General features: G+C 41.1%; 1 protein-coding gene across 1 annotated transcript in view; it reads right to left on the bottom strand.

Moving 5' to 3' along the window:
* Positions 1-24,800, bottom strand: part of ankrd11 (ankyrin repeat domain 11) — a 155,196-nt gene that overhangs the window by 28,591 nt on the left and 101,805 nt on the right. The window contains 4 exon segments of the mRNA XM_055649022.1: positions 58-205; positions 6,037-6,179; positions 7,119-7,319; positions 11,668-11,826. Coding sequence (XP_055504997.1) covers positions 58-205; positions 6,037-6,179; positions 7,119-7,319; positions 11,668-11,826 — 651 coding nt within the window.

The raw sequence follows: 24,800 nt of genomic DNA on the forward strand, positions 1-24,800 counted from the left end.
TACAATGAAGTAAATAGTTTACACTTATATACATTAATAAACTCTTGCTATTTTCACCTGTTGAACTCTCATCACTGGAGCTGCAAGAACCCTTTCGCAGTAACAGGTTCACCATGGTGGGGGAATTGGCAACTTTGAGCGGCGTCTCTCCTTTTCTGTTACTCTGATGGGGATTCCCTCCGTATTTCAACAGCAACTTTACAACCTGAAAAAGTGTTCCCCCCAAAAAGAAAATTGAGTTCAAATAACAAATATATAACTTGACCGCAAATCAGTCGATAATCTTGTAACGGCATTGATGAGTTGCAACTACTTAAGTTAAACAAATATTTGTGCTTCATTTGAGAGCACGGCGATAAATTTTATGAATCAGGATTCAGAAGTCTAAACTGTTGAACCAGAATCATGAGTTTGAACTTCAACACAGCAGCTTGCAGATTTAATTTTATGAAATCTGAAGAGAGAAGCAAATCTTTGTAACATTAACTATGAAATTATTAGCGAGTCTTCAAACAGATCTGATTTATTAATGGCAACTATATTCAAGGCAACATTATATATAGTTTGCTCCAGATCCATAAGTGTGGTTGGTGTACATCAGTCCTCTGAAGTGCTTGAGACTACAGAGTTCAGGGCGCAGTGAATGAATGGCCAATATGTTTTGCCAGTGACATCCATATACAGTGAAGAAGGGTCTTGACCCGAAACATCACCTATTCCTTCGCTCCATAGATGCTGCCTCATCCACTGAGTTTCTCCAGCATTTTTGTCTACCTTCCATATACAGTGCATTCAGAAAGTATTCAGACCACATTTTGTTACGTTACAGCCTTATTCTAAAATGGATTACATTCTTTTTTTTTAGCATCAATCTACACACAATACTCCATAATAAAAAAAAAGAAATGTTTGCAAAGTAATTAAAAGGAAATTACTGAAATATTACATCTGCATAAGTATTCAGACCCTTTACTCAGTTGAGGCACCTTTGGCAGCGATTACAGCCTCACGTCTCCTTGGGTACAACGCTACAATCTTGGCACACCTGTATTTGGGTAATTTCTCCCATTCTTCTCTGCATATCCTCTCAAGCTCTGTCAGGTTGGATGGGGAGCATCGATGCACAGTTATTTTCAGGTCCCTCCAGAGATGTTCGATCGGGTTCAAGTCCAGGCCATTCAAGGACATTCACAGACTTGTCACAAAGCCACTCCTGTGTTGTCTTGGCTGTGTGCTTAGGGTTGTTGTCCTGTTGGAAGGTGAACCTCCGCCCCTGTCTGAGGTCCAGAATGCTCTGAGGCAGGTTTTCATCAAGGATCTCTCTGCACTTTTCTCCATTCATCTTTCCCTCGATCCTGACTAGTCTCCCAATTCCTGCCGCTGAAAAACATCCCCACAGCATGTTGCTGCCACCACCATGCTTCACCGTAGGTATGGTATTGGCCAGGTGATGAGCGGTGCCTGGTTTCCTCCAGGCGTGACGCTCGGCATTCAGGCCAGAGTTCAATCTTGGTTTCATCAGACCAGAGAATCTTGTTTGGCAAGGTGCCTTTTGGCAAACTCCAAGCGGGCTGTCATGTGCCTTTTACTGAGGAGTGGCTTCCGTCTGGCCACTCTACCATAAAGGCCTGATTGGTGGAGTGCTGCAGCTATTGTTGTCCTTCTGGAAGGTTCTCCCAGCTCCACAGAGGAACTCTGGAGCTCTGTCAGAGTGACCATCGGGTTCTCGGTCACCTACCTGACCAAGGACCTTCTCCCCCGATTGCTCAGTTTGGCTGGGCGGCCAGCTCTGAAGGTTCCAAAGTTCTTCCATTTAAGAATGACGGAGGCCACTGTGCTCTTCGGGACCTGCAATGCTGCAGAAATTGTTTTATACCCTTCCCCAGATCTGTGTCTTGACACAATCCTGTCTTGGAGGTCTACGGACAATTCCTTCATCTTCATGACTTGGTTTTTGCTCTGACATGCACTGTCAACTGCGGGACCTTGTATAGACAGGTGTGTGCCTTTCCAAATCATGTCCAATCAATTAAATTTACCACTGATGGACTCAAATCAAGTTGTTGAAACATCTCAAGGATAATCAATGGAAACAGATGAACCTAAGCTTAATTTTGAGTGTCATAGCAAAGGGTGTGAATACGTATGTAAATGTGATATTTCAGTTATTTATTTTTAATTACTTTGCAAAAATTTCTAAACACCTGTTTTCACGCTTCTTCATTTTGTGGTATTGTGTGTAGATTGATGATAAAAAAAAATTTAATCCATTTTAAAATAAGGCTGTAAAGTAACAAAATGTGGAAAACGTGAAGAGGTCTGAATACTTTCTGAATTCACTGCACCGTGAATGAATAAGCAAAATTATTACACAGCCAAAAACATTTTAAGTATGGAGACACAAGGGGTTGCTGTTGATGGAGCAGAAAAAAAAACTGCTCGGACAGCATCTGTGAAGGGAAATAGATAGATGATGTCTCAGTTCGAAAAGCTTCTTCAGTGTGAAGAGTCCTGACTAGCCATTTCCCTCCACAGATACTGCCTGACCCACTGAGTCCCTTCAGCAGTTTGATTTTTTAAAGTATGTTCAGTTAGGCATCGAAAGATGAAAGATCTGTAGTAACTCAGCGGATCAGGCAGCATCTCTGGAAAACATGGACAAGTGATGTCTTGGCCGGATCCTCCTTCGGACTGATTGTGTTGGGGAGTGAGGAGGAAAGAGAAGGCCAAAAGTGAAGCGGGGAAGGACAAAGTCCCACCTGGACGTAACCATTTCACCCCTTCTACCTATTTTCCTTTCTCTGACTTGACAATTTGCACCTCTTCTATCCTTATCTCACACCTTCTGCCTTTTCATCCAAACATCTGCCTGTCGAAATCCCCCGCTTGCCAGGGCCGGATTTAGATGAAGAGAGGCCCTAAACTGTTCCACTTGTGAGGCCCCTCCCAATCCCCCACCCCCACGACTAGAAGAAGATGGTCCACCAGATTGACACCGATTTGCAGCTGAGCTTGGCCAATGAGATAAGGGGCTGGAAAGCTGCGCTTTTTATTTATTGCCAGTGCTAGTGTCGAGTTATTGGCTTAAAACATTATTATTCTGAAATGGAGGGCAAGGAAAATTACTGAAGGGTTGTTTAGAGATTACAGTGCGTTGTGACAGCATATGTAAGAAAGGCCTATGACAGTGTCAAAAATATTATACACCTTGCAGGGCTCTCAATTATTTTTTTTTTCTCTGTTGTCAGCCAGGCAACCTTGGCAGCTTTTTAAGTTGCCAAATGACAGTTTAGGTGGCCATTTAAGACGGCTTGCATGACACGTGCGATAATGTGCTCGGACGAAGTGCGTAGTTACCAGTCGGAATTATGCTCAATGAAGCATTCGCATATTATTTCTGCTTCAAATAAAGTCACACACTAAACATATTCACCAATCAAGACATGATATATACCACAATGACATGCAGCAAAATTATAATGCAGTATCTCAACTCTTTACACATTGCAATGAATCCAATTTCTATTATTTCTTTCCACTTCCAAACAAAAATGTGGTTGAATTATTCAGCGTATGGTCAACCTCGGGGAGACCAAGCGCAGGCTTGGGGATCGCTTCGCACAGCACCTCCACTCAATTCGCAATAACCAACATTATCTCCCGGTGGCTCAACACTTCAACTCCCCTTCCCATTCCGAATCCGACCATTCTGACCTGGGCCTCTTCCATGGCCAGAGTGAGGCCCACCGCATATTGGAGGAGCAGCACCACATATTTGCTTGGGTAGTTTACACCGCAGTGGTATGAACATTGGCTTCTCTAATGTCAGGTAGTCCTTGCTTTCTCCCTACTTCCCCTCCCATTCCCAGCTCTCCCATAGCCTACTGTCTCCTTCTCTTCCTTTCCTTTTCGTGTCCCCCCCCCCAACATGAATCTGAAGAAGGGTCTCGAAGTTAACCCGAAACGTCGTCTATTCCTTCGCTCCATAGATGCTGCCTTACCCGCTGATTTACTCCAGCTTTTTTGTCTACCAATGGGATCCCACCACTGGCCACATCTTCCCATCTCCTCCCCTGTTGGTTTTCCTCAGAGACTGCTCCCTCCGTAACTCCCTGGTCAATTCATCTCTTCCCACCCAAACCACCCCCTCTCCTGGCACTTTCCCTTGCAACCGCAGGAAATGCTACACTTGTCGCTTTACCTCCCACCTTGATTCCATTCAAGGACCCAAGCCGTCTTTCCAGGTGCGGCAGAGGTTCACCTGCACCTCCTCCATCCTCATCTATTGCATCCGCTGCTCTAGGTGTCAGCTGCTCTACATCGGTGAGACCAAGCGTAGGCTTGGCGATCGCTTCGCCCAACACTTCCGCTCGGTCTGCAATAACCAACCTGATCTCCCGGTGGCTCAGCACTTCAACTCCCTTTCCAATTCCGAATCCGACCTTTCTGTCCTGAGCCTCTTCCATGGCCAGAGTGAGGCCCACCGTAAATTGGAGGAGCAGCACCTCATAATTCGCTTGGGCAGTTTACACCCCAACGGCATGAACATTGACTTCTTCAATTTCAGGTAATCCCTGTTTCTCCTCCCTTTCCCAGCTCTCCCTCAGCCCACTGTCTCCGCCTCTTCCTTTCTTCTTCCTGTCCCCCCCACCCTCACATCAGTCTGAAGAAGGGTCTCAACCCAAAATGAAGCATTTTTCCTTTGCTCCATAGATGCTGCCTCACCCGCTGAGTTTCTCCAGCATTTTTGTCTACCCATTCACACAAGTTCTGTTATCCCACTTTCTCACCCACTTCCTACACATTAGCGGCAATTTTACAGAGACAAGTTAACCTACAAAGCCAATGTGTCTTTGGGATGTGGGAGGAAACCCACACGCTTGCAGGGCGTGTGCAAATTCAACACAGACAGTGCCCGAGGACTGGATCGAACACAGGCGTGTGAGGCAGCAAGTCTACCAGCTGTGCCACTATATTTTGTTTTCCAACACACAAAAAATGATACGTTGATAATTTTGGTTACTAAAAAAAATGAAAATATCCATTTTCAGTTTTAAATCTCCAAGTGACGCTATGTTCCCCATTACAGCTACTGTATGTTTTAATTAAGTTCAAGACTATGGGGCAGTACATTGGCCATAAAGTTGCTGCCTAAAAGTGCCAGACCCGGAATTGATCCTGAATATGGGTGCTGTCTGTATGGAGTTTGCTCCTTTTCCCTTTGATCGGATGGGTTTTCTCCGGGTGCTCTTGTTTCCTTCCACATTCCAAAGGTGTGCAGGAACCTATTTCAGACCCAACCAAAAACGTAATATTTTCCTTTTGTCCAGAGATTCTGTCTGACGTGTTGAGTTACTCCAGCTTTTTGTGTCTATCGTCAGTTTAAACCAGCATCTGCAGTTCCTTCCTACACACACAATACTATACGATAGAACGTTATTAATACCAGCAGGGAAATTGTGTCTGTGTGTGTGTGGGTACATATATTATATACACACACACACACATATATATATTTATATAGTTATATATTCATATATAAATATACACTGTTTTGTTTTCTCGTTTATAACATTGTTTACAGAGTACAATGCTTACATATTCTGTTGTGCTGCTGCAAGTAATGATTTCATTGTTCTAACTGGAACGTGAGAGAATAAAACACTCTTGACTCATGTCACTAATGTGTGGGATAGAACTAGTGTACGGGTGATCGGTGGTCGGAGTGCATTTGAACAAGGTGGAAAAAATGCGAATTAAATAAAATTCCGATCAGTTCAGAAATGAAGATATTCTATCTGACACCTTCAGTTTCGTCAGAGGAAGGGTCTCGACCCGAAACGTCACCCATTCCTTCTCTCCAGAGATGGTGCCAGCCCTGCTGAGCTACTCCAGCTTTTTGTGTCTGTCTTTGGTTTAAACCAGCACCAGCAGTTCCTTCCTACACTTTCCTTTGTTATTTAAATCTTCAGATATTAAATTTATCTAACTCAAATAATAAAACCTTCAACATACAGACTATCGAACTGAACAGACCTTGCGGTGACCATTGTTAGCTGCATCATGAAGAGGTGCATCATCATCCAAGCCTTTTGTATTGACCTCAGCGCCTGCTGCAAGGAGTTGCTTAGCCACGTCATAGTAACCCCTATTGCAAGCTTCATGCAGAGCAGTCCAACCTGAAAATAAATCAATACAATGCTTAAATATCCTGATATAACATTACTTGTTTATTTTGTGACTCAGTATATTTTATTTTAACAAGTATGCACAGTAGTTTTAGTATGCAGATTTTTCAAAACAAAAAAGGTTCCTTACACAATCAGTCTAATCTCAGCAGACGTACAATACTCAACAGATTAGAATTCTGGGTCACACAGAAAAGCTGGAGAAACTCAGCGGGTGCAGCAGCATCTATGGAGCGAAGGAAATAGGCAACGTTTCGGGCCGAAACCCTTCTTCGTTTGTGGGCAGCAGAATTAGTAGGGTCTGTTTTTAACATCTCCTGGCATTCTCATTTTCACAGTTATTTGTTACTTTTATTTGCCATACATTCTTTATCACTATTTATCTCATGTTACTTTCCATCATCTATCCAGTGATGTTCTATGGCAGGATTTAGTTTCCCAAAAGGATGAAAGAACATAAGTGCCCAGAATTATCAAGGACCATAATGGCACAGTTTCTTTTGAAGTGCCAGTTGGTGTGAGGGGGAGTTTATGGCTTATTACAGATTATTAGTTAGGTATTGAATTTAGCACCTCAGGGTTCAGGGGTTAATATGAAAGTTTAAACAATAACGAAAGGAAACTTCTTTGTACCACAGCTGTCAAATTCCTAGCCTGAATGAATGCATTTGCATTTTCATGATCAAAACAGATTTTTATGCCCTCAAAGATGCCTTTAGCATAGATCGCCTTATGTTTATCCAGTGTACAAATCATAACCAGCTAAGTACAGGGCAAACATTTCTGAGAAGTATGTGATTCAATAGCACATTTTTCTCCCTTGCTCAATTTTCTCCTCCTGCTTGTACAGATGGGTAACAGACAAGCAAATTGCTGCATCTCTCATACTAATTTTCCAAACAAAAGCCTGCTTGTTGATGATTATATTACCTGCAAAATCTTTCACATTCACATCTGCACCTTCACTGATGAGTTCCTTTATGCGACGTGCTTCTCCTCGAATGGCAGCACGGTGAAGTCGAGTCTCTCCACGTTCATTCCTCTTATTTACTTTGTCTTTGGTTTTGGAAGCAGAACTCGGTGTTCTCTTTTGTCCAAAAATCGACTGTGAGGGGTGCTTTGGGGTACGATCTGTACACAACATAACTTTGTGTTTAATTGCACATTGGTTGCCTTAAAGTTAGACACATTTGATTTCTTTTATAACAACAAAAAATATAGTTCTTTAATTCGTTCATCTGAAATTTTTGCGATCTCTTCAGGTTAAAACCTGGCTTTGTTTAGATGCACTTAGTCATCTTTCAACAACATTTGGCAGCTTGACCAAGTTATTTTTTGGCTGAATTTACTTACAAGGACAAAACTAAGTTTGAATGATGCAGAAACCTTGAAAAAAAAGTGGGATAAAAATAACTGGAGAAGGAACAATTTCCAGATTAACTGCTATCAGAATAAGAAATAAAGCTGGGTGGATGGTACCCAATTGAGTTACAGAACAGCATTACACATAAACAAAACATCCAGTGGATGAAAGACAGAACTGGAAATGTGTACACAAGATGGCATCGCAACGGGGATAATGTATTGGGAGAAAATAAGTGGAAAGAGGCAAAGAAAGGAGAGAGAAAGCATCGAGAACATAACAGAGATGAAAGTAATAGATTAAGGTTCATTGTGGCAGATAATTGGACATGCATATGTTCACAGGCAATCCTGGTTAAGGAGCATAGCAGAGAGGAAGCGAGTCGTCTTGTGATTACAAATGGAAGTGCAACAGTCCAAATGTTGAGATCTGAGGCCCTCTTGTGGGATAATGCATATTTGCCAATGTTTATTTTTTGTTATCACATACGAACAATTGTACATTTCTCCAAACTTTTTGCCACAATTCTAATGTACGAATCTCTCCCTCTATATAGAAACATTCTAAAACTAGCTTTATGAGTGAAAATAAATCGTAGCAATCTGAGGAAATAATCCAAATGTTTTAGAAAGAGAGAAAGGGACAGAGGGGATGTAGATCATAAGAAGTTGGAAAATTCAATGCTTATGCCATCGAGCTGTAAACTGCACAGGCAAAATATGAGGTGCTGCTTCCCTCCTACAATAAGCGAGTTCAGTATTCCGACAGCGCATGCCCAGGCCATAAGTCACTCGCTATAAACATTCTCGGCAGCTGTGGTGCTGCGTTGTGTGCAGGCCTGCATCTTGTCCGTGGTCGGGGTCGGGCCCAGGTCTCCGGGCGCTGTTGAGTTGCTGCTGGGCCGTCCCCGTCTCCTCCTGGGTGTCCCGTCCCTTCTCCAGGGGTGGCCCTGGGCTTGCAGCCGGCACGGTGTGGAGCGCTGGCTCCAGCTCAGCTCTGCCTGTCCTGCCGGGTTGGCCGGCAGCCGGGACACAGGTCTGGAGCAGTGGCGGCCCCAGATTTGCAGCCGGCGTGGGGGCGCTGGCTCCAGCTCGGCTTTGCCTGTCCAGCCGGGTTGGCCGGCAGGCGGGGAGCAGGCCTGGAGCGGTGGTGGCCACGGACTTGCAGCCGGCAGCGTTGTGGCGCCGGCGACACGGGTTCGATCCTGGCTGCGGATGAGGTGCGGTTCTGTGTGCATACAACAGCCGAGACTGTCTCTCCGCCAGTCCAGTCCCCCTCCTCCCTCCCCCCACTCCCAATCTGCCCCCTATATCTCGCTGTTACACCCCGCTCTCCCGCTACCTGGCATCCCCGTTCCTCAGATTTAAAATGTTTTTACACATAAATCATGAATAATGATAAGAATTTATACACAGTTTATACAGTCAGCGCTTTGTTATAGCGAGTGACCTTTGACAATCCCATGATTCCTTGCGTTTTTCCGAATACCAAACTCTTATTGAGAAAGAGCATAATCAAATAGTAATAATTGAAACGTTCTTTGTCAAATTTAATGTATTTTTATTCGTATATTGAGATCAAACCAAATATAAAGAAAATATGAAATATTTCCCTAAAAGGCAATGGCCACATGACCTTGTTAAAACAAAGATTAATGGCCTGTTCCACTTTGGTGACTTTTTAGGCGACGGCAGGGGACTACGCAGTCGCCACATGGTCGGCACATGTTCGCGGGTGGTTGCTGGGGAGTCGTCTTCATGGTCGTGAGGAGTTCCCGCATTCTGGGAACTAGTCGTGGCCTCATTATGGTCGCCACAAATATTTCAACAGCAAGAAATCAATGCAAGCTGCTCTTTTAAGGAACAATGGAATCGTTGAGCTTCTCATTTGTAAGAATTTCAGCCAATATTTGAAGAACTTTAGTAAGTCTGTTCACAATCCCAAGTGCGACAGAATTAATACATTACTTTGGACATGTAGCTACAACCAATTAATTATTGATGGTGTTGGTATTTTGAATTATACACGGTTATGTTGCCTTTCTTTGTGGTACCATAATGCTGCCATTGCCAGCTTGATTAAATATAGTTGAAATTAATACAGAAAATGGAAATATTCAGGCAAAACCTTATCTCTAGAGAGGGCCTAAGTTAATCTTCCAGGTCAATGTACGACCTTTCACAAATACCAACTGACCTGATTACTTCCAGCATTTTTAGTTTTTGATTTCAGAATCACACCATTTGCAGGACTGCTTTTCTGATAGTTGAATAGTTGCAATAATATTAACCTTGATATAGATTCACTTTGGTGTCAGTGACTTAAGTCAGTTACTATACTCCATGTCTATTTGTTATAGAGGAGTTCTCTATACAGCACGTTACTTTTTTTCTTGGTCTATTTATGCCAAACAAATTCACAACATAAACGCCGCTGTCCCTTTTGTCCTTCAGTCTATATGGGAGGAAATCGTAGCATGCCAATAATAAAATATAAATAGTGGACCATAATCAGATGTGCTTCGACTCTATATTTCAAGGGCAAAGGTGAGCAGATCTCAGAGTTTAGGAGACAAAAGAACACAGAACCTTTTCATTAGAGCAAAAAAAAAGGTCATGAAGGTCTTCAAGAGGTATAGAAAATATTTATCAGAAAGGTTTAAGGCATGAAGGATTTTAGAGAGAACCGGTGAAGCAAAATAGTATGTGTGCAAGTTGATTAATAGCTACACGAATACCGCGGTTTAGTTAAATTGTGAAGAAATGCTAATCCCATTTGCTGAGGGAACATGTGAGTGAGGAACGCCGATTTCAGGCAGGGGTTAAGAATTTAAAGATTTAAGCAATTTAAAATTAACTGCAAAATTACAAATTGGCAACACTCAAATGTGAACCTTTACATTTGAGACAGATCCTTACAAAGATACGGGCAGAGATGCAATGGGTTTCTTGAGGTTGGTTAAACTTTGTAAAGACATTGGACGGTCTGGGCTACAAGGAATTCGGAGGTTCAACCTGAAGGCGTTGCATGTCCAGAATCAAGAGAAGGGTCTCGACCCGAAACGTTGCCCATTCCTTCTCTCCAGAGATGCTGCCTCACCCGCTGAGTTACTCCAGCATTTTGTTTCTACCCAAGATTATTACAAAGTATCCCGAGTCATTCGAAAAAAAACTGTGAAGAATATTTATGCAAGGATGAATCTATGAACTGTAAAGCAATTAGGCAAAGAAATCGAGGTGATGAGCTGACGGCATTAACACAGCCGTCAGGAAACACAAAGGAAACACAAAGGACAGGGGAGCGCCCACAAAATCTAAGATGCTAAAACCTTGCCAACTAGAACTAGGGTGAAGTATCAACTGGAACTCACCATACTGGGCAATAACATCCCTCTGCTCTGGCCTGAACCCCCCACAAATTAGGCGCTAATGCACCTAATCTATTTACCATCTCAGGAGAGTTTAGGTTGGATGGCAGCTTATGTACTTAAGATGAAATGCAGCATCACATGAGATTGCTTTGTGGTTCACTGAAACTTTGTCCAGACCAAACTAAGGATGTAGTATGAAGGAGACAAATAAGGTGACAATTAACAAGAAGCTCAGGGTTGGTGTAATGAACAAATGACTCAGCAAATCTCAAACTGGTCTCAAGAGATGTAAATGAGGCATTACAATGCTCAGCAAGTACAATATACTGCATTGGAAATAGCACAAGCAGATCACTGTGTCACTTGGAAGACATGTTTGTGTTTCTGAAAACAGCATAGGAAGAATTTAACAGGTCACTTGGCAGTTGCTGTGTTTGTATGTGAATAATGAAGAATGATTATGGTGAAAACCAAATTTACCATCTCTTTATCAACACTGGCACAATTTGCTGGATATTTGCAGTATTTTCTCTGGTAGATTTTCAGCATTTTGTTTTTTACCAGGTAAGTGCATTTTGTCAATTTATAAGACAATTCAATTATTACATAACCGTTACGTTGATTGTGACATTGCATGAAAAAAAGTACCGCAAGTAAATCAAAACAATTGTAAAAACTTAAAATATTCCACTTTCATCACCACCGCATGCATACATTCCAGACTTTCAATTATTCTTACAGCTGACCTGGACTATTTGCTGATTCTTCTGCCGTCATTTGCATCAGCAAAGCAACTTGTTGTCGTTCTGAGAGTGGACAGCCTGCCCTTATTCCTGCCCCAAACAATCCAGACCTTCTGGTTCCAGCCTCTTTCTTCACTCTTTTCCGTTCTGGACCTTGCTTTTCTGTAAGCAAAGATGACAAAGAATTTTTGTTTTGTGAGGAGCAAGACATTTTGTGTTGCACGTACTATTTTAAAGTCTTGGCATATTTTTCCACCATCTTTGGTTTTATCCCCTTTATGCACCTTCTAACGGTGTGAACAGACTGGTATCTCACAACAACAATGTTCTTCATCTATGAGCCTGGGGAAGCCAAGCATCTGAAAAACAATCTGACATTATGGAACAAAATTAACCCTCATGTAATAGTCGCGCATTTGCCCATTTCTTTCAGAATCGCTAACAGTATGACATCAGGATTCTGTACGATTCTAATTTGCACTTGCTAGGCTAGAGAATAAATTTGGAGGTTTGCCAGAATCGATGGTCATTCGGCATATTCACTTCTTTTTTTTGCTTTCAAAAACAACTTTAAATGTAAAGTGGTCTAAGAATCCCATAATACAAGAAAAAAATATGATTTTTTTCAGCGCATTTATCCATAAATGAAATAATCACAACAAGCAAAGTCGCCAACATGCCACCTATACTAATAAAATAAAATAGATTGCAAAATTAACTTAAAGTATTAAAGTCCTATTGCAATACAGAGCAGCCAAGTTTTCTCAGAGCATTTCAGTATTCTAATACCTGAAAATCAGTATTTTGCTGAGGAAATCAGTATTTTTACGCTATTAGCTGAAATTTATTTTATTTTTTAATGTACGGTCATACCCATGTAAGAGTACAAGAATGCATAACTTGTATATATTATATTTGTAATACAGATATTGTATTATATGTCATAGCTGCTTTCTTGCATCTCTCTCTCTTTCTCTTTGTTGGCTGCAGCCATCGTCTGCTTCAGTAAGGGAAGCTGGTCGGTGATTGGTCGCAACGCCCCTTGGAGACTGCGTTTGATTGGCCGCCGAGTGACCAGCGCATTATGTGATTGGACACAATGCCCTTGGAGACAGCAGCTGATTGGATGGGAGGAGACCGATTTGTTGATTGGACGGGAATTTTAAGGGAAGCTGGTCGGTGATTGGACACAACCCCCTTAGAGACAGCGGTTGATTGGCCGCCAAATAATTGGGCAATAAAAAATTTGACAAATAGGAAAACAAAAAAATCGGAATTCAGTTGCAGGTACAGCTGAAGGGATTTAGCGCTCGGTACAATGACTGCATTAGAAGATCATATGAGCATCCTGATCTCATATCTCATGAGCACGAGTCAAGTAGTGAAAGATAGCCGGCCGGATATATATAAATCGTACAAAAGCTACAACCACAACGTGATAAATAATACTAAATAAAACTGAAGCAAATAAAGGCAAACAGAAGAACTAACCTTGAAGGAGAGAGAGAAAACAATACACATAAACGTAATTAAAAAAAATTCATATAACATCCCTAAATGACGGGTACAAATTACTAAATAACGTGGGTGGACAAAAATGCTGGAGAAACTCAGTGGGTGAGAAAAAAATGCTGGAGAAACTCAGCGGGTGAGAAAGAAATGCTGGAGAAACTCAGCGGGTAAGACGAAAATGCAGGAGAAGCTCAGCGGGTGACACAAAAATGCTGGAGAAACTCAGCGGGTGAGATGCTGCCTCACCCGCTGAGTTTCTCCAGCATTTGTGTCTCACCCGCTGAGTTTCTCCAGCATTTTTGTCGAAGCTGCCTCACCCGCTGAGTTTCTCCAGCATTTTTGTCTACCTTCGATTGTTCCAGCATCTGCAGTTCTTTCTTAAAAATAACGTGGGTGAATGACTGTACCTGCACACCAGGAAGAAGCCCGTGCTCGCGGTCCAGAGCCCTTAATGACAGTGAGTTTTAAGAAATTCTCCCATGAATTTTATTCAAAGGAACGCAGCGTCATTAATACTTGGTCAAAACACAATTATATTTACTGAGGAATGCAGATAGATGTATTGGTGACACATTGTATAACTACTGGCTGTTAACAAATGCTAACATGGCAGCTAACAAATCGTTTTCGTTTCAGTTGAATCAAGTGATAAACTACTCCAATCTTTCTGCAGTACTCATTATATCCTAGCTTTTTAAAAATGTAAAATTCCAAGGCGATTTTTCTGCAACATGGCCGGTGCAGCAGTCGTCATTTAAAAATAAATCCGTATTTAACAACGCAAATTCGAATTTCCATATTCGTATAGCATTTCCGTACGAAATACGGAAAATCCGTACTACTTGCCAACTATGGCAATAGAAGAACATACACCTGAAATCCTAATGTTAGTAATGATCTAACATAATCATTTTCCATTAAAATATAGAACATTTATAATAATCTAAAACCAGTTTTTTAATAATTCAATATTTTCAAGCAATTTTTGAAATTGTAACATTTATTTACCAAAAGGAATAACGAGCAAGAGTAATCCATCATTCACCAGCATTATTTTATTACATTATCCTATTATTCCTCAACCCCATTATGTCCAGAAATTTATCAATGTCTGTTTTGAATGAACACAGCGACTCCAGGGTAAAGATTTCTTTTTTCTGAAGAAATTTCTTCTCGTCTCAGTCCTAAATGGTGTAGGATTTATTCTGTGTCTGTGCTTCCTCATCCTTGACTCCTCCATCTGGGGAAACATCCTTCCTAGCTTTAAGGAGATTACCTCTTATCCCACTCACACACAACAAACCGACCATCCCTGCAACCAGGCTGGCAAATCTTTACTCCATAACAAATGCATCATCTCTTTGATTGGAAAATCAGAACAGCACAGTGTAATCCAGATATTGTTTCACCAAGGCCCTATTATAAGGCAATAAAACCAAGGACGTCTTGTATTCAACTTCTCTCAAAAGGCAAGCTGATGTATTATTTACCTTCCGAATCACTTGCTGCACCCTGCAAGTTGGTCTTCAGTGACCTGCGTAGTAGCACACCTGGGTCTCTTTGAAAATAAAAGACCAATTTCTCGCCATTTAATAAGTATTCTACTTTGCCGTTATATGCACCAAAGTGGATGACCTCAGATTTTTCACAATATATTCTATCTGCTATGCCCCACTCACTCAGCCTGTCGATTTCCCTGGAAGCCTATTTACATCTTCTCTGTATAGCAATAATAACCTAGTTTAATTTAGTCAGCAAACTTACCCATTTGGTATCCTTGAACAAATGGTTGATACTGATTGTGAATGGCTGCAGATCCCTGTGATCTGCAACAATGGCTGTGATCTGCAGCCACCCTGTTGTCACAGCATGCCAACCTTAAGGCTCAGTTTATTCCCACTCCTTTACTTTCAGTCTGATAACCAATTCTCAATCTGCATTACTATGTTACGCACAATTTATTGACCAACCTCCTCTGTGGACTTTTCCTATACCATTATTATTATCAACAATAATTAGGGCAATAATATGCTAAGTAGGAGATTTTTTTGGGACAACAGATGAAGTATATTGGGAAATAAAATTAAGTTATACTACTTGGCACAAAGAATAAATATTTTATTTCTTAAAACAGCGAGCAAGTATTAAATGGTGTTTAAAGAGACATCATATATGAAGTACATGGTTAGAACTTAGATACAGTATACAATTATTTTGGCAGTTAATGCAAGGAGATTGGGCCACAAGATTAAGGAACATTTGCTTCATTTATACAGGACGTTAGATAGAGCATTGTGCAGAATTTTGTGCTCATTAAGCAAGGAAGGATATAGTTGCATTGGAGAGTGAAAATTTGTTTTTTGAGTGGGTTCCGTGATGGGAGAGGGTGTTATGTACGAAGACTGAGTAGATTAAGCTGAAGAGAAAAAAAATTACGTACTTGGTCATATTAAGCCACCAATCAAATTTGTAAAAATTCCAGATGTTTCTGAATGCCTCCAACATTTTGAGAAATAAATACACAAATTCCAAGTTGAATGAAACTATATTACAATTGTACTGAGATGAATTCTTCAACAATGCTTTCATTCATGATTCTCTATAAATTGCTCATGAAAGCTTAAGATCTTCCCATATATTTAGTCTTCCAGGCTTCTCTTGGTTATTCATTATTTCATGACAAAGAGTTTGTTACAAACAAGTCCATACCAAAAATAAACTGGTATCGATCGTGCACCAGATGCACAACTGTTTGTCATCAAGGATCATCTTGGCCCAACTACCCATTTCCAATCTCCAAGGCATCTTACACCTCACTGCATTAACCAAGTTTAGTAAAATGGGCATTAATATTACGCCTCCTGCAATTCCAGCAGATGCTAAACTGCAGTCACCTGAATGTACAGTGGAATGAACAAGCCACACATCAGTAAAGGAAAAGTTAAAACCTCAACATGAGAATTTTTTTTTAATCACACCAATCATAATAGAATATTCATAGAATTAGTATCGTATTTATAAATGAAGGAGTGTGAGGACCCTTGTGAGAACTAACTGGGACAAAGAGCTTCTGGATACTTCAAAGCACAATGAAGAATTTGTATGCAATTACAACAACAATTTTAGAGAACTGCGATAGCCCAAAGTTGAGAGAAACTGCTATTTAAGTTGTTTACATCGAGTTATTCAAGATCTAGACTAAACAGTTCACAAGTTTCCTGCACTTACTGCAATGTGCCAGGAACCAAGTTAGATCCACAGGATCTTGTGCACCCAGCCAAGACGGATGAGATTGTTGTTAAACTAAAGCAACCGCAAAATACTTTTTAGGGATTATAGTGCACGTATAAACAATTGTTCTGCTTGAGATGCTGCTATATTTACACATTGGGCTCTTCAGAACCATGCCAGACCCAACAGAACATACTTATCAGTCCCATAATTTCAGTCACTGGCTCTATAACATTCTTTCTCATACGTAGAGTGAGAACAGCTTCACTTTGATTTTTCTATCACTTGCAAAAACTCTACATGGAGAGAATCCATACCAAACCTGGATCGCTGAATCCGTGAAGCTTAGGTACAAAGGTACAAACTGCTGCGCCATTGTGATACATACTCTTTCCACATTCCCCGCCACCGCAGTTCTATGAAGTGTGTAGTGTTTTAGGAGTTTTTCTGGGCACCTGGTTTCCAGGTATAAAAAAATAAATCTTTCATAATGTACAAGTTCAGTCTAAATATTGAACTACTAGAGTAGACTAGCATGTTACCTCAAAAAATACTTCAAATAAATGTGTCAAGATGATTACATTTCACTTGTCACATTATAAATAAGAATGTTCGGATGCTTGATTTTTAGCACAATATATTGGGGGAAAACAAAGATGTCATTTACAAATAAACATTATCCTCCATGATAAATGCACCTTCGCCACTAAACCCTTCCTCATCTGCCAGTTAAATGTGTCCATTATGAAATCAAATATTGAAGCACAGCAGAGGGTAATAACCAAGATAAGTAGCTACGACAGCAGAATGGTATTGAGGTTACCTCTAAGTCATTGCAAAAAACATCTTGGGTGCAAGAGCAAAATAGGCTGGATGCTGGAAACATAGATTTTTATATGGACATATTATATGAAAACATAGATTATTATGAAGACAGGTTATTATATGGACAACCCAAAATGGAATGATTAACTTGCGGACAGTGGGAAAACCTTTAATGTCACTGTGAGGTGAAAACCATTGATTAATGGAAAAATCCAATACAATTAAGTGGACATGACACCAACACTGATTAGGTACAGTGAATGGTGTGCATTAATGCATACTACAAAGTAAAACACACAAAAAAACAAATGCAACTGGTCAACTACAATTTAAATATAATTTTATTTAGAATAAGGCAATACATGAATCAAACTGTCATTGTTTTGTTTTGTGCATACTGTAGTTTACAATACAGTTTCAAGTTTTAACAAAAGGTCATATTTTAAATACAATCTCCCTAAAACATTGTTCCTTATGACTAAACTAAAACTGTTACAGAATTAAACAATGAAAATTAGTCTTATTTGTCTGTCATCTGTATTAAATAACTTTGTGAAATTGTTCAAAAATTTCTTATTTACTTTTACTTCCCCAAAATTTCTTACCATCACCCAATTATAATTTTTTTAACTAATTTATTTTGAATATAAGAATGCAATAACTATAAATTGTTCTCATACCAAAATCAGATTGCCCCATTACAATCATTTGCATATTATGCACCTAACCTAATGCATCAAGTTTGCTGATGACACTGTGGTAGTGAGCTTGATCTCAGACAACAATGAGAAGGCCTACCGGGAGGAGGTGGCTGATCTGGCACTCTGGTGTCAGGACAACAGCCTCCTCTTGAACATCAAAAAAACTAAGGAGCTGATCGTGGACTTTAGGAGGGCATATCATCCGAGGACGTACACACCATTGAGGATAAATGGGGATACTGTGGAGAGGGTGAGCTGTTTTAAATACCTGGGAGTCCACATCTCTGAGGATATGACATGGACATCACACGCCGCAGCACTCGTGAGTAAGGCAAGGCAGTGCCTTTACAACCTTAGGCAATTGAGGAAATTCAGAGTGTCTCCGAGGATCCTCCAGTGCTTCTACTTAGCGGCTGTGGAAAGCATCTTGTCCGGAAATATTATAATCTGGTTTGGGAATTGCTCTGCCCAGAACAAGAAGGCTCTGCAGAGAGTAGTGCGTTCAGCCGAACGCACTATGGGAACTTCACTCGCCTTCTGCAGGAACTATACATCAGGAGGTGCAACTCCAGAGCCAATAAGATCATGGGAGACCCCTTCCACCCCTACAACGGACTGTTCCAGCTACTACGTTCAGGCAAACGCCTCCGTTGCCATGCTGTGAGAACGGAGAGGTCGAGAAGGAGTTTCTTCCCAGGGGCCATTAGGACTGTAAACTCCTATCTCACCAGGGACTAACTTTACTGTACCACTCTACTGCTTTTTTCCCCTTTTTCCTTCCGCCCACAATATTTAATATGTAAAATATGTGATTCTGTTCCATTCTGTTTGTAGTTTGTTTGGTTGTTTGTTGTTTGTCTTTTTGCACAAAGTCTACGAGCATTGCCACTTTTCATTTCACTGCACATCTCGTATGTGTATGTGACGAATAAACTTGACTTGACTTGACTAACCAACTGCATACAATAGATTTTTTATTTGATATCAATGCTGCAAAGTCATGCTTGGCATCCAATCATCTTTGATTAGAAAGTGCCACAAAATTCATGTTTTTTTTCCTCAGACCCTTGCCTGTTATTTTTCAATTTTGCATTGTTATTAGGTGATTAGACAGCATTGCTGACGTTGTAATTTCTTAAGCGTACACCAAATCAGAACGCCAGCCATGTAATGCTCACCAGAACACAAGTATGTAGAAACATATAAAATGGGTGTAGGAGGAAGCCATTTGGCCCTTCGAGCCAGCACCACCATTCATTGTGATCATGGCTAATCATCCACAATCGGTAACCCGTGCCTGCATTCTCCCATATCCTTTGATTCCGCTAGCCCCTAGAGCTCGATCTAACTTTTTAATTAATCCGGTGAATTGGCTTCTACTGCCTTCTGTGGCAGAGAATTCCACAAATCCACAATTCTCTGGGTGAAAAAGTTTTTTCTCATCTCAGTTTTAAATGGCCTCCCCTTTATTCTTAGACTGTGGCCCCTGGTTCTGGACTCCCCCAACATTGGGATTTTTTTTCCTGCATCGAGCTTGTCCAGTCCTTTTATAATTGTATATGTAGGACGTGTAGCAGGCAACCAGGACCCACAAGTCTCCACATCATTTCATATGATCACGTCTTGTCCATATTGGCGTCAACTCCTCTGTGCCAGTTCCCCATAGCGTTTAATTACTCAATCTTTAAAATATTTATTCATTGCCATCTGATATATATCAAATGATCCGGCCTCCATCACCCTCGAAGGCAAAAAGTTCCAAAGATTTACCACCCAAACAGATCTTTTCAAATGCAGATGGATATTTACAGCAACAAACTTGAGGTAAAATTTAAAAAAAATCTTATGTGGGGAAAATTCTTCTGTAAATGATGCTGCAAGTTCTGCAGAGCACCCGAATATTCTGCAGTTTCTTCAGCTGATACAAGCTCAAGATACAATTGCAATTGAATACTCACCACTTGCCTGGATGCATGTAGCTTCAAACCAAATTAAAGACCAAGAGGTTTACTCGATTATTTAGACAATAGATCTATCATTCATCGCCCTCCATCAGCAGTTTTATTGTAGCAGTCTTACAATTAAAACACAAACTACTTATACTATAACTGCAAGATAAGCACTAAACTAAGAAAACCAAGCCCATGATAAAAGTATTATCTAACTAAATACACCAACTTACAATAAATGACCATATGCAATAAAAAACAGCTACCCACATATATAAATTAGCTCTTTAAAACAAGCTGATCTAGGTTCAAGTATACCAAGTGGACACCTCCCTTCATTGGTGTTTTGTTGAGTTACGCCAACGACATCTCGGGAAGGCTCAGCAGTTGGTGCTGGCGTCCCAGAACCACCTCCCCGCACCCCCACCACCCCCTTAATACCTGCTCTCACCACCATATCTAATAAATAAAGGAAGCTGCCGCCATTTAGCTCCGTCTAATAAATGCTAAACACCAGCATCTTATCTTCCACTAATCCTAGCCCATAATTAAGCTTGTAACATCACAAATATCACCCTTGCACAACACCGGGATACACTTGCACAGACTACAATTACAAAGAAACACACATACTGCATGCCCCCAACTGACACTATTTCTTCTCCACCAAATCCATCTACTGTCTTGCTCTGCTGCCTCTGACATTTGCTTTACAGCACAACGCAAACTCTGTCTGCGAATTCCTAGCTCTCCAAATAGCGAGGTGGTGGATCTCGCTATGAAATCTCACCTCTACCGGGCATACTCTTGTTCTCCATCCTCGCTGCTCAACTTCTGCTGCCAACTCTACATATCTCAGCCTTTTCCTTTCATAAGCCTCATCGACTTAGTTCCCCCAAGGCACCGTCAGTTCTATAAAATACACTATCCGCTGACTAACTGACCAGAGCGCTATATCAGGCCTCAAACTAGTATATTTCCTGCGGAACTACAAGCTTTCCTCCTAAATCTACCCGCATCTCCCAATCATTGGCTCCCCGTAACTAGCTTGACTCGTACCTATCTGCAAACTTCCCTCCTCCACCTTTCTCTCCCTCACTGACAAAATGAATCGTTACTCCCAGTCCTGATCCCACTGAATTCACCTGTACTTTCCTCCTCTCAATTGCTGCAGCTCTGCACTTCAATACCTCGTTATGCCGCCAAGTATACTGACCCTGAGAAAGACTAGTCCTACATCCTGATAAACTATACCTCAACGTTGTCACTTCTGAACACAAGTGACATACAGGTCCATTGTTTGAGGTTCTGTGGTGATGGCAACACATCATAAATAGCCTTTATAAGGAAACTTACATGACCCACCTCCATGCACCTCAGCTCCCTCCAGCTAAACCTCCTCTTTTCTACTTCCCCAGTTTATCCACTGTCCCTGCTTAACCTGAGCTGCTGCCCATACACATCTCACAGCTTCCTCTTGACAACGTACCTGCTCTACAACAAATCTCCTCCTCTCTGTAAAACCTGCCTTACTCCACACTGGTTTCCCTGTGCTGAGCCCTAAGCCTCCTTTCCCTTGCTGCACCCTACCAACAATGTCTGTCTGCCTCAGAGCTGCTTGTGCTTCTTCTACTACCTGCTTTAAATTTCACTTCCTCCCTTAGTTACACTTGGCAGCAGATTACTAAGTAAGGTATCCTTACTCCCTGATAATCGCACCTCACCTTAGCACACTTAAACTCCTCTGTTAGGCTAGATAATGGTTATTGGAGAATACCTTTCCCATATAAAGCCACAAAACTAAGACTACTAACCATTTCCTAATATATGACTAACTAATCTCTCTAACCTTTTCACCATAGAAATTGGCACCTCATATACTGGCCACATCAACCTTGGGAATAACCCAAACTGCAAACACCACAACTTCAACGTGCCTGGAAGCCCTGACTACCCTATCCTTTCTAAAGGGCCTATCCCACATGGCCATCAGAATGAATGGTTAACTGCTGTCAATGAACGTTTCAAAAACATAAGCAAATTTCAGAACTTTAGAAATAGCTATAAACTATGGACAGACTATATTTCAATGCACATTGCGGGAGACAAAAATGCAATAAAAATATTTTCATCTGGTGAAAATCTCTCACAATCATAATTCCCAGTTTGTGCATTATGAGGAGCATTATGATAATCTGTTGGGATAATGCCCAAATAAATTTGAAGTTTGATTCAGAATTACACGATTGATGGGTCTGATGGACCTATTCTGGTCTCCAAAGGCTCTCACGTTCAATATCCTAAACTGTACCCAACCACAGTTTTAAATTGCTTCAAGTACTGAAAGGAAACATTTTAAACTTCATTTATCATACTTATTGTACAAAATAAAACGTTACTATTAAATTTCACTTTTTAGATGCATTTGATCTCCCCAAACTATGCCCATTAGAGCAGCTACCAAAATTTCATATACTGAAAGTAATCATTCGGAACATGGAGGTGCCATCAACATATTTCGAGGCTATGTTTAGCAGGTCTTATGTTAAAAATGAACACAATGAACTTTAATTGCCTTTTTCTTACCTGATGATTTGCTTCCCAATGCAGCCTGCAAAAACCTGTTGGAGAAAGTATACACTGAGGAACAGAGTAGACATTCCATTCACAACAGGGCGAGAACTGCACTGTAAATCAAGCAGAAAGCTTGATTCCATCTCAAAAGCAGCAACTGTCTTGTTGAGAAATTTATTGTATTATCCAGCCAGTAAGAATTTATACATGCAAGTGAGTGTCACCACTATCTTTACGAAGTAAGATTCAAATTTACTATGATCCATCTTCAAAATTTATTTTTAATCCAAGTTTGCAGCTAGTTCAGCTGAATGAGTTATTATGGTAGCTGCAACTGTAATTCCTATCATCTTTTTATGGTGCTTTTGTCTCGGATAAATGGATATATAGCTCATTCTGATACACTTTAATTTTCAATTAAGTTATTGATTTCAAAACTGCAAAATAAAATTACGATTTTTTAAAACGGTCTACCCAGAAAGTTGTTGACTGCTTCACACTACACATTTCTGCCTTCAAGATATTAGTTAATGGGGGCACAAGAACAAACCCACTAAAACCATTTTTCTCCTGTGTTTCAACTCTTTCTGGTGAAGATCAACTATAGAGAAGTAAAAGAGAAGATTCCATGGTTTTGTGGAAATAAGGCTGTGTAACTTTGTACCTTGCATAAATAGCTTTCTCGATCTTTACTTAAACCCACCCAATCCCTCAAACACAGACACGGGCATGATATAGAAGATATAGGGTTGACAAAAAAACAGCAAAATATACTAAACAGTTCAGATTGACCATGTTCTTTATGGTGTGCAATGCCAAGTAACAACATTTAGTACTATTCTTAGATTTTTTGGTTTATTTACAAGTGGTAACAATCTTTTGAACTAAATGCCAGACACAAATAATATTCTTACTTTACCAACAGAGAACAACTCCAATATCTGCATAGATTCTTGATCTGTTACAACAAACACACAAATGCTTGTAGTCCTAAAGTGGTACTCAGAATAGAATGAATAGAATAGAATGCAATTTATTGCCATTCAAACCTAGGTTTGAACAAAATATCATTTCTACAGTTTTTTACATTACAAAACAATCCAAGACCCACACTTAACACAGTTTACATAAACATCCATCACAGTGAGTCTCCAACATCTCCTCACTGTGATGGAAGGCAAAGTCTTTATCTCTTCCCTTTGTTCCTTCTCCCGTGGTCCAGCAGTCCAACTGCAGTGTCGAGGCGAACTGGGGCTCCGATGTTAAAGCCCCCGGCGGGCGATGGTAAGTCCTGAGGCCGTTTAAGCCACGCCGGGCGATGTTAGGCCCCGGCTCCATGTCCTTAAATCCGCGATTCCAGCGGGAGAAGTCGCCGTTGCGGAGCTCGGGAAAGCGGTCTCCCACCAGGGACTTGGAGCTCCCGATGTTCCCGTCCACCGGGTCTGCGGCCGGTGCCTCCGAACTCCAAAAGTCGGGTCGCAGCCGCACGCCACCACAGCTCTTCCCGCTCCGAAGTTGGCCAGCTCCACGATGTCAGTTCCGCAGGCTCTGCAACTGGAGCCCCCAGGTTAGTCCTGGCCGGAGGTCGCCGCCGGCTCCACGATGTTAGGCCCAACGACATCCGAGACCCGACAGGGAATAGTCGGGTCCCCGCACAGGGAAGAGATTTAAAACGGTTTCCCCCACAGCCCCCCCACCACCCCCCACATGTACACAGCTAAAAAATAATAAAAACTAACTCAAGACATACATTTAGCAAGACAAAAATTTAAAAAAAGACAGGCGACTGTAGTCGAGCCGCTGCCGTTAGGCGCCGCCACTAACCAATGAAAGGCAAGTTTATCCAATGCCTGCACGTGAACAACTAAATGTGGAAATCAATGTTGTTGCCTAATTACATCAGCTTTTCCACAATCTAAGCTGCATCAGAAAACCACTAAAATATGTGCAATTTAAACATATGAAAGATCATGAGATTATGGCATTTTTTACTTGATACTAACTTGACATCCTGGGCAAAAAAAAGGCCGGTTCCTAGAATTGTCCATCTGCCAGTAAATTTTAAGCAGCCCAGCAAACGGCACAATTGCCCATTTTCACCTCATTAAGGATGCCAAAATCAACCCAATGCAGCTTGGTGGCTGCGGATGATCCTCAGGTATGCTTGCATTACTCTAAATGTGACTATTCCAACACATTATAGGCTGATCTCTCTTTTTCTGCCCTCCATAAACTTCTCCAGAACTCTGCCACTCTTCCCCAACTAATTTGCCCCGTTTACCCATCACACCCCACTCCATGATCCACATTTGTGGCACATTAAGCATTGCCTCAATTTAAATTG

This window comes from Leucoraja erinacea, chromosome 17 (assembly GCF_028641065.1).
Source record: "Leucoraja erinacea ecotype New England chromosome 17, Leri_hhj_1, whole genome shotgun sequence".
Lineage (NCBI taxonomy): Eukaryota > Metazoa > Chordata > Chondrichthyes > Rajiformes > Rajidae > Leucoraja > Leucoraja erinaceus.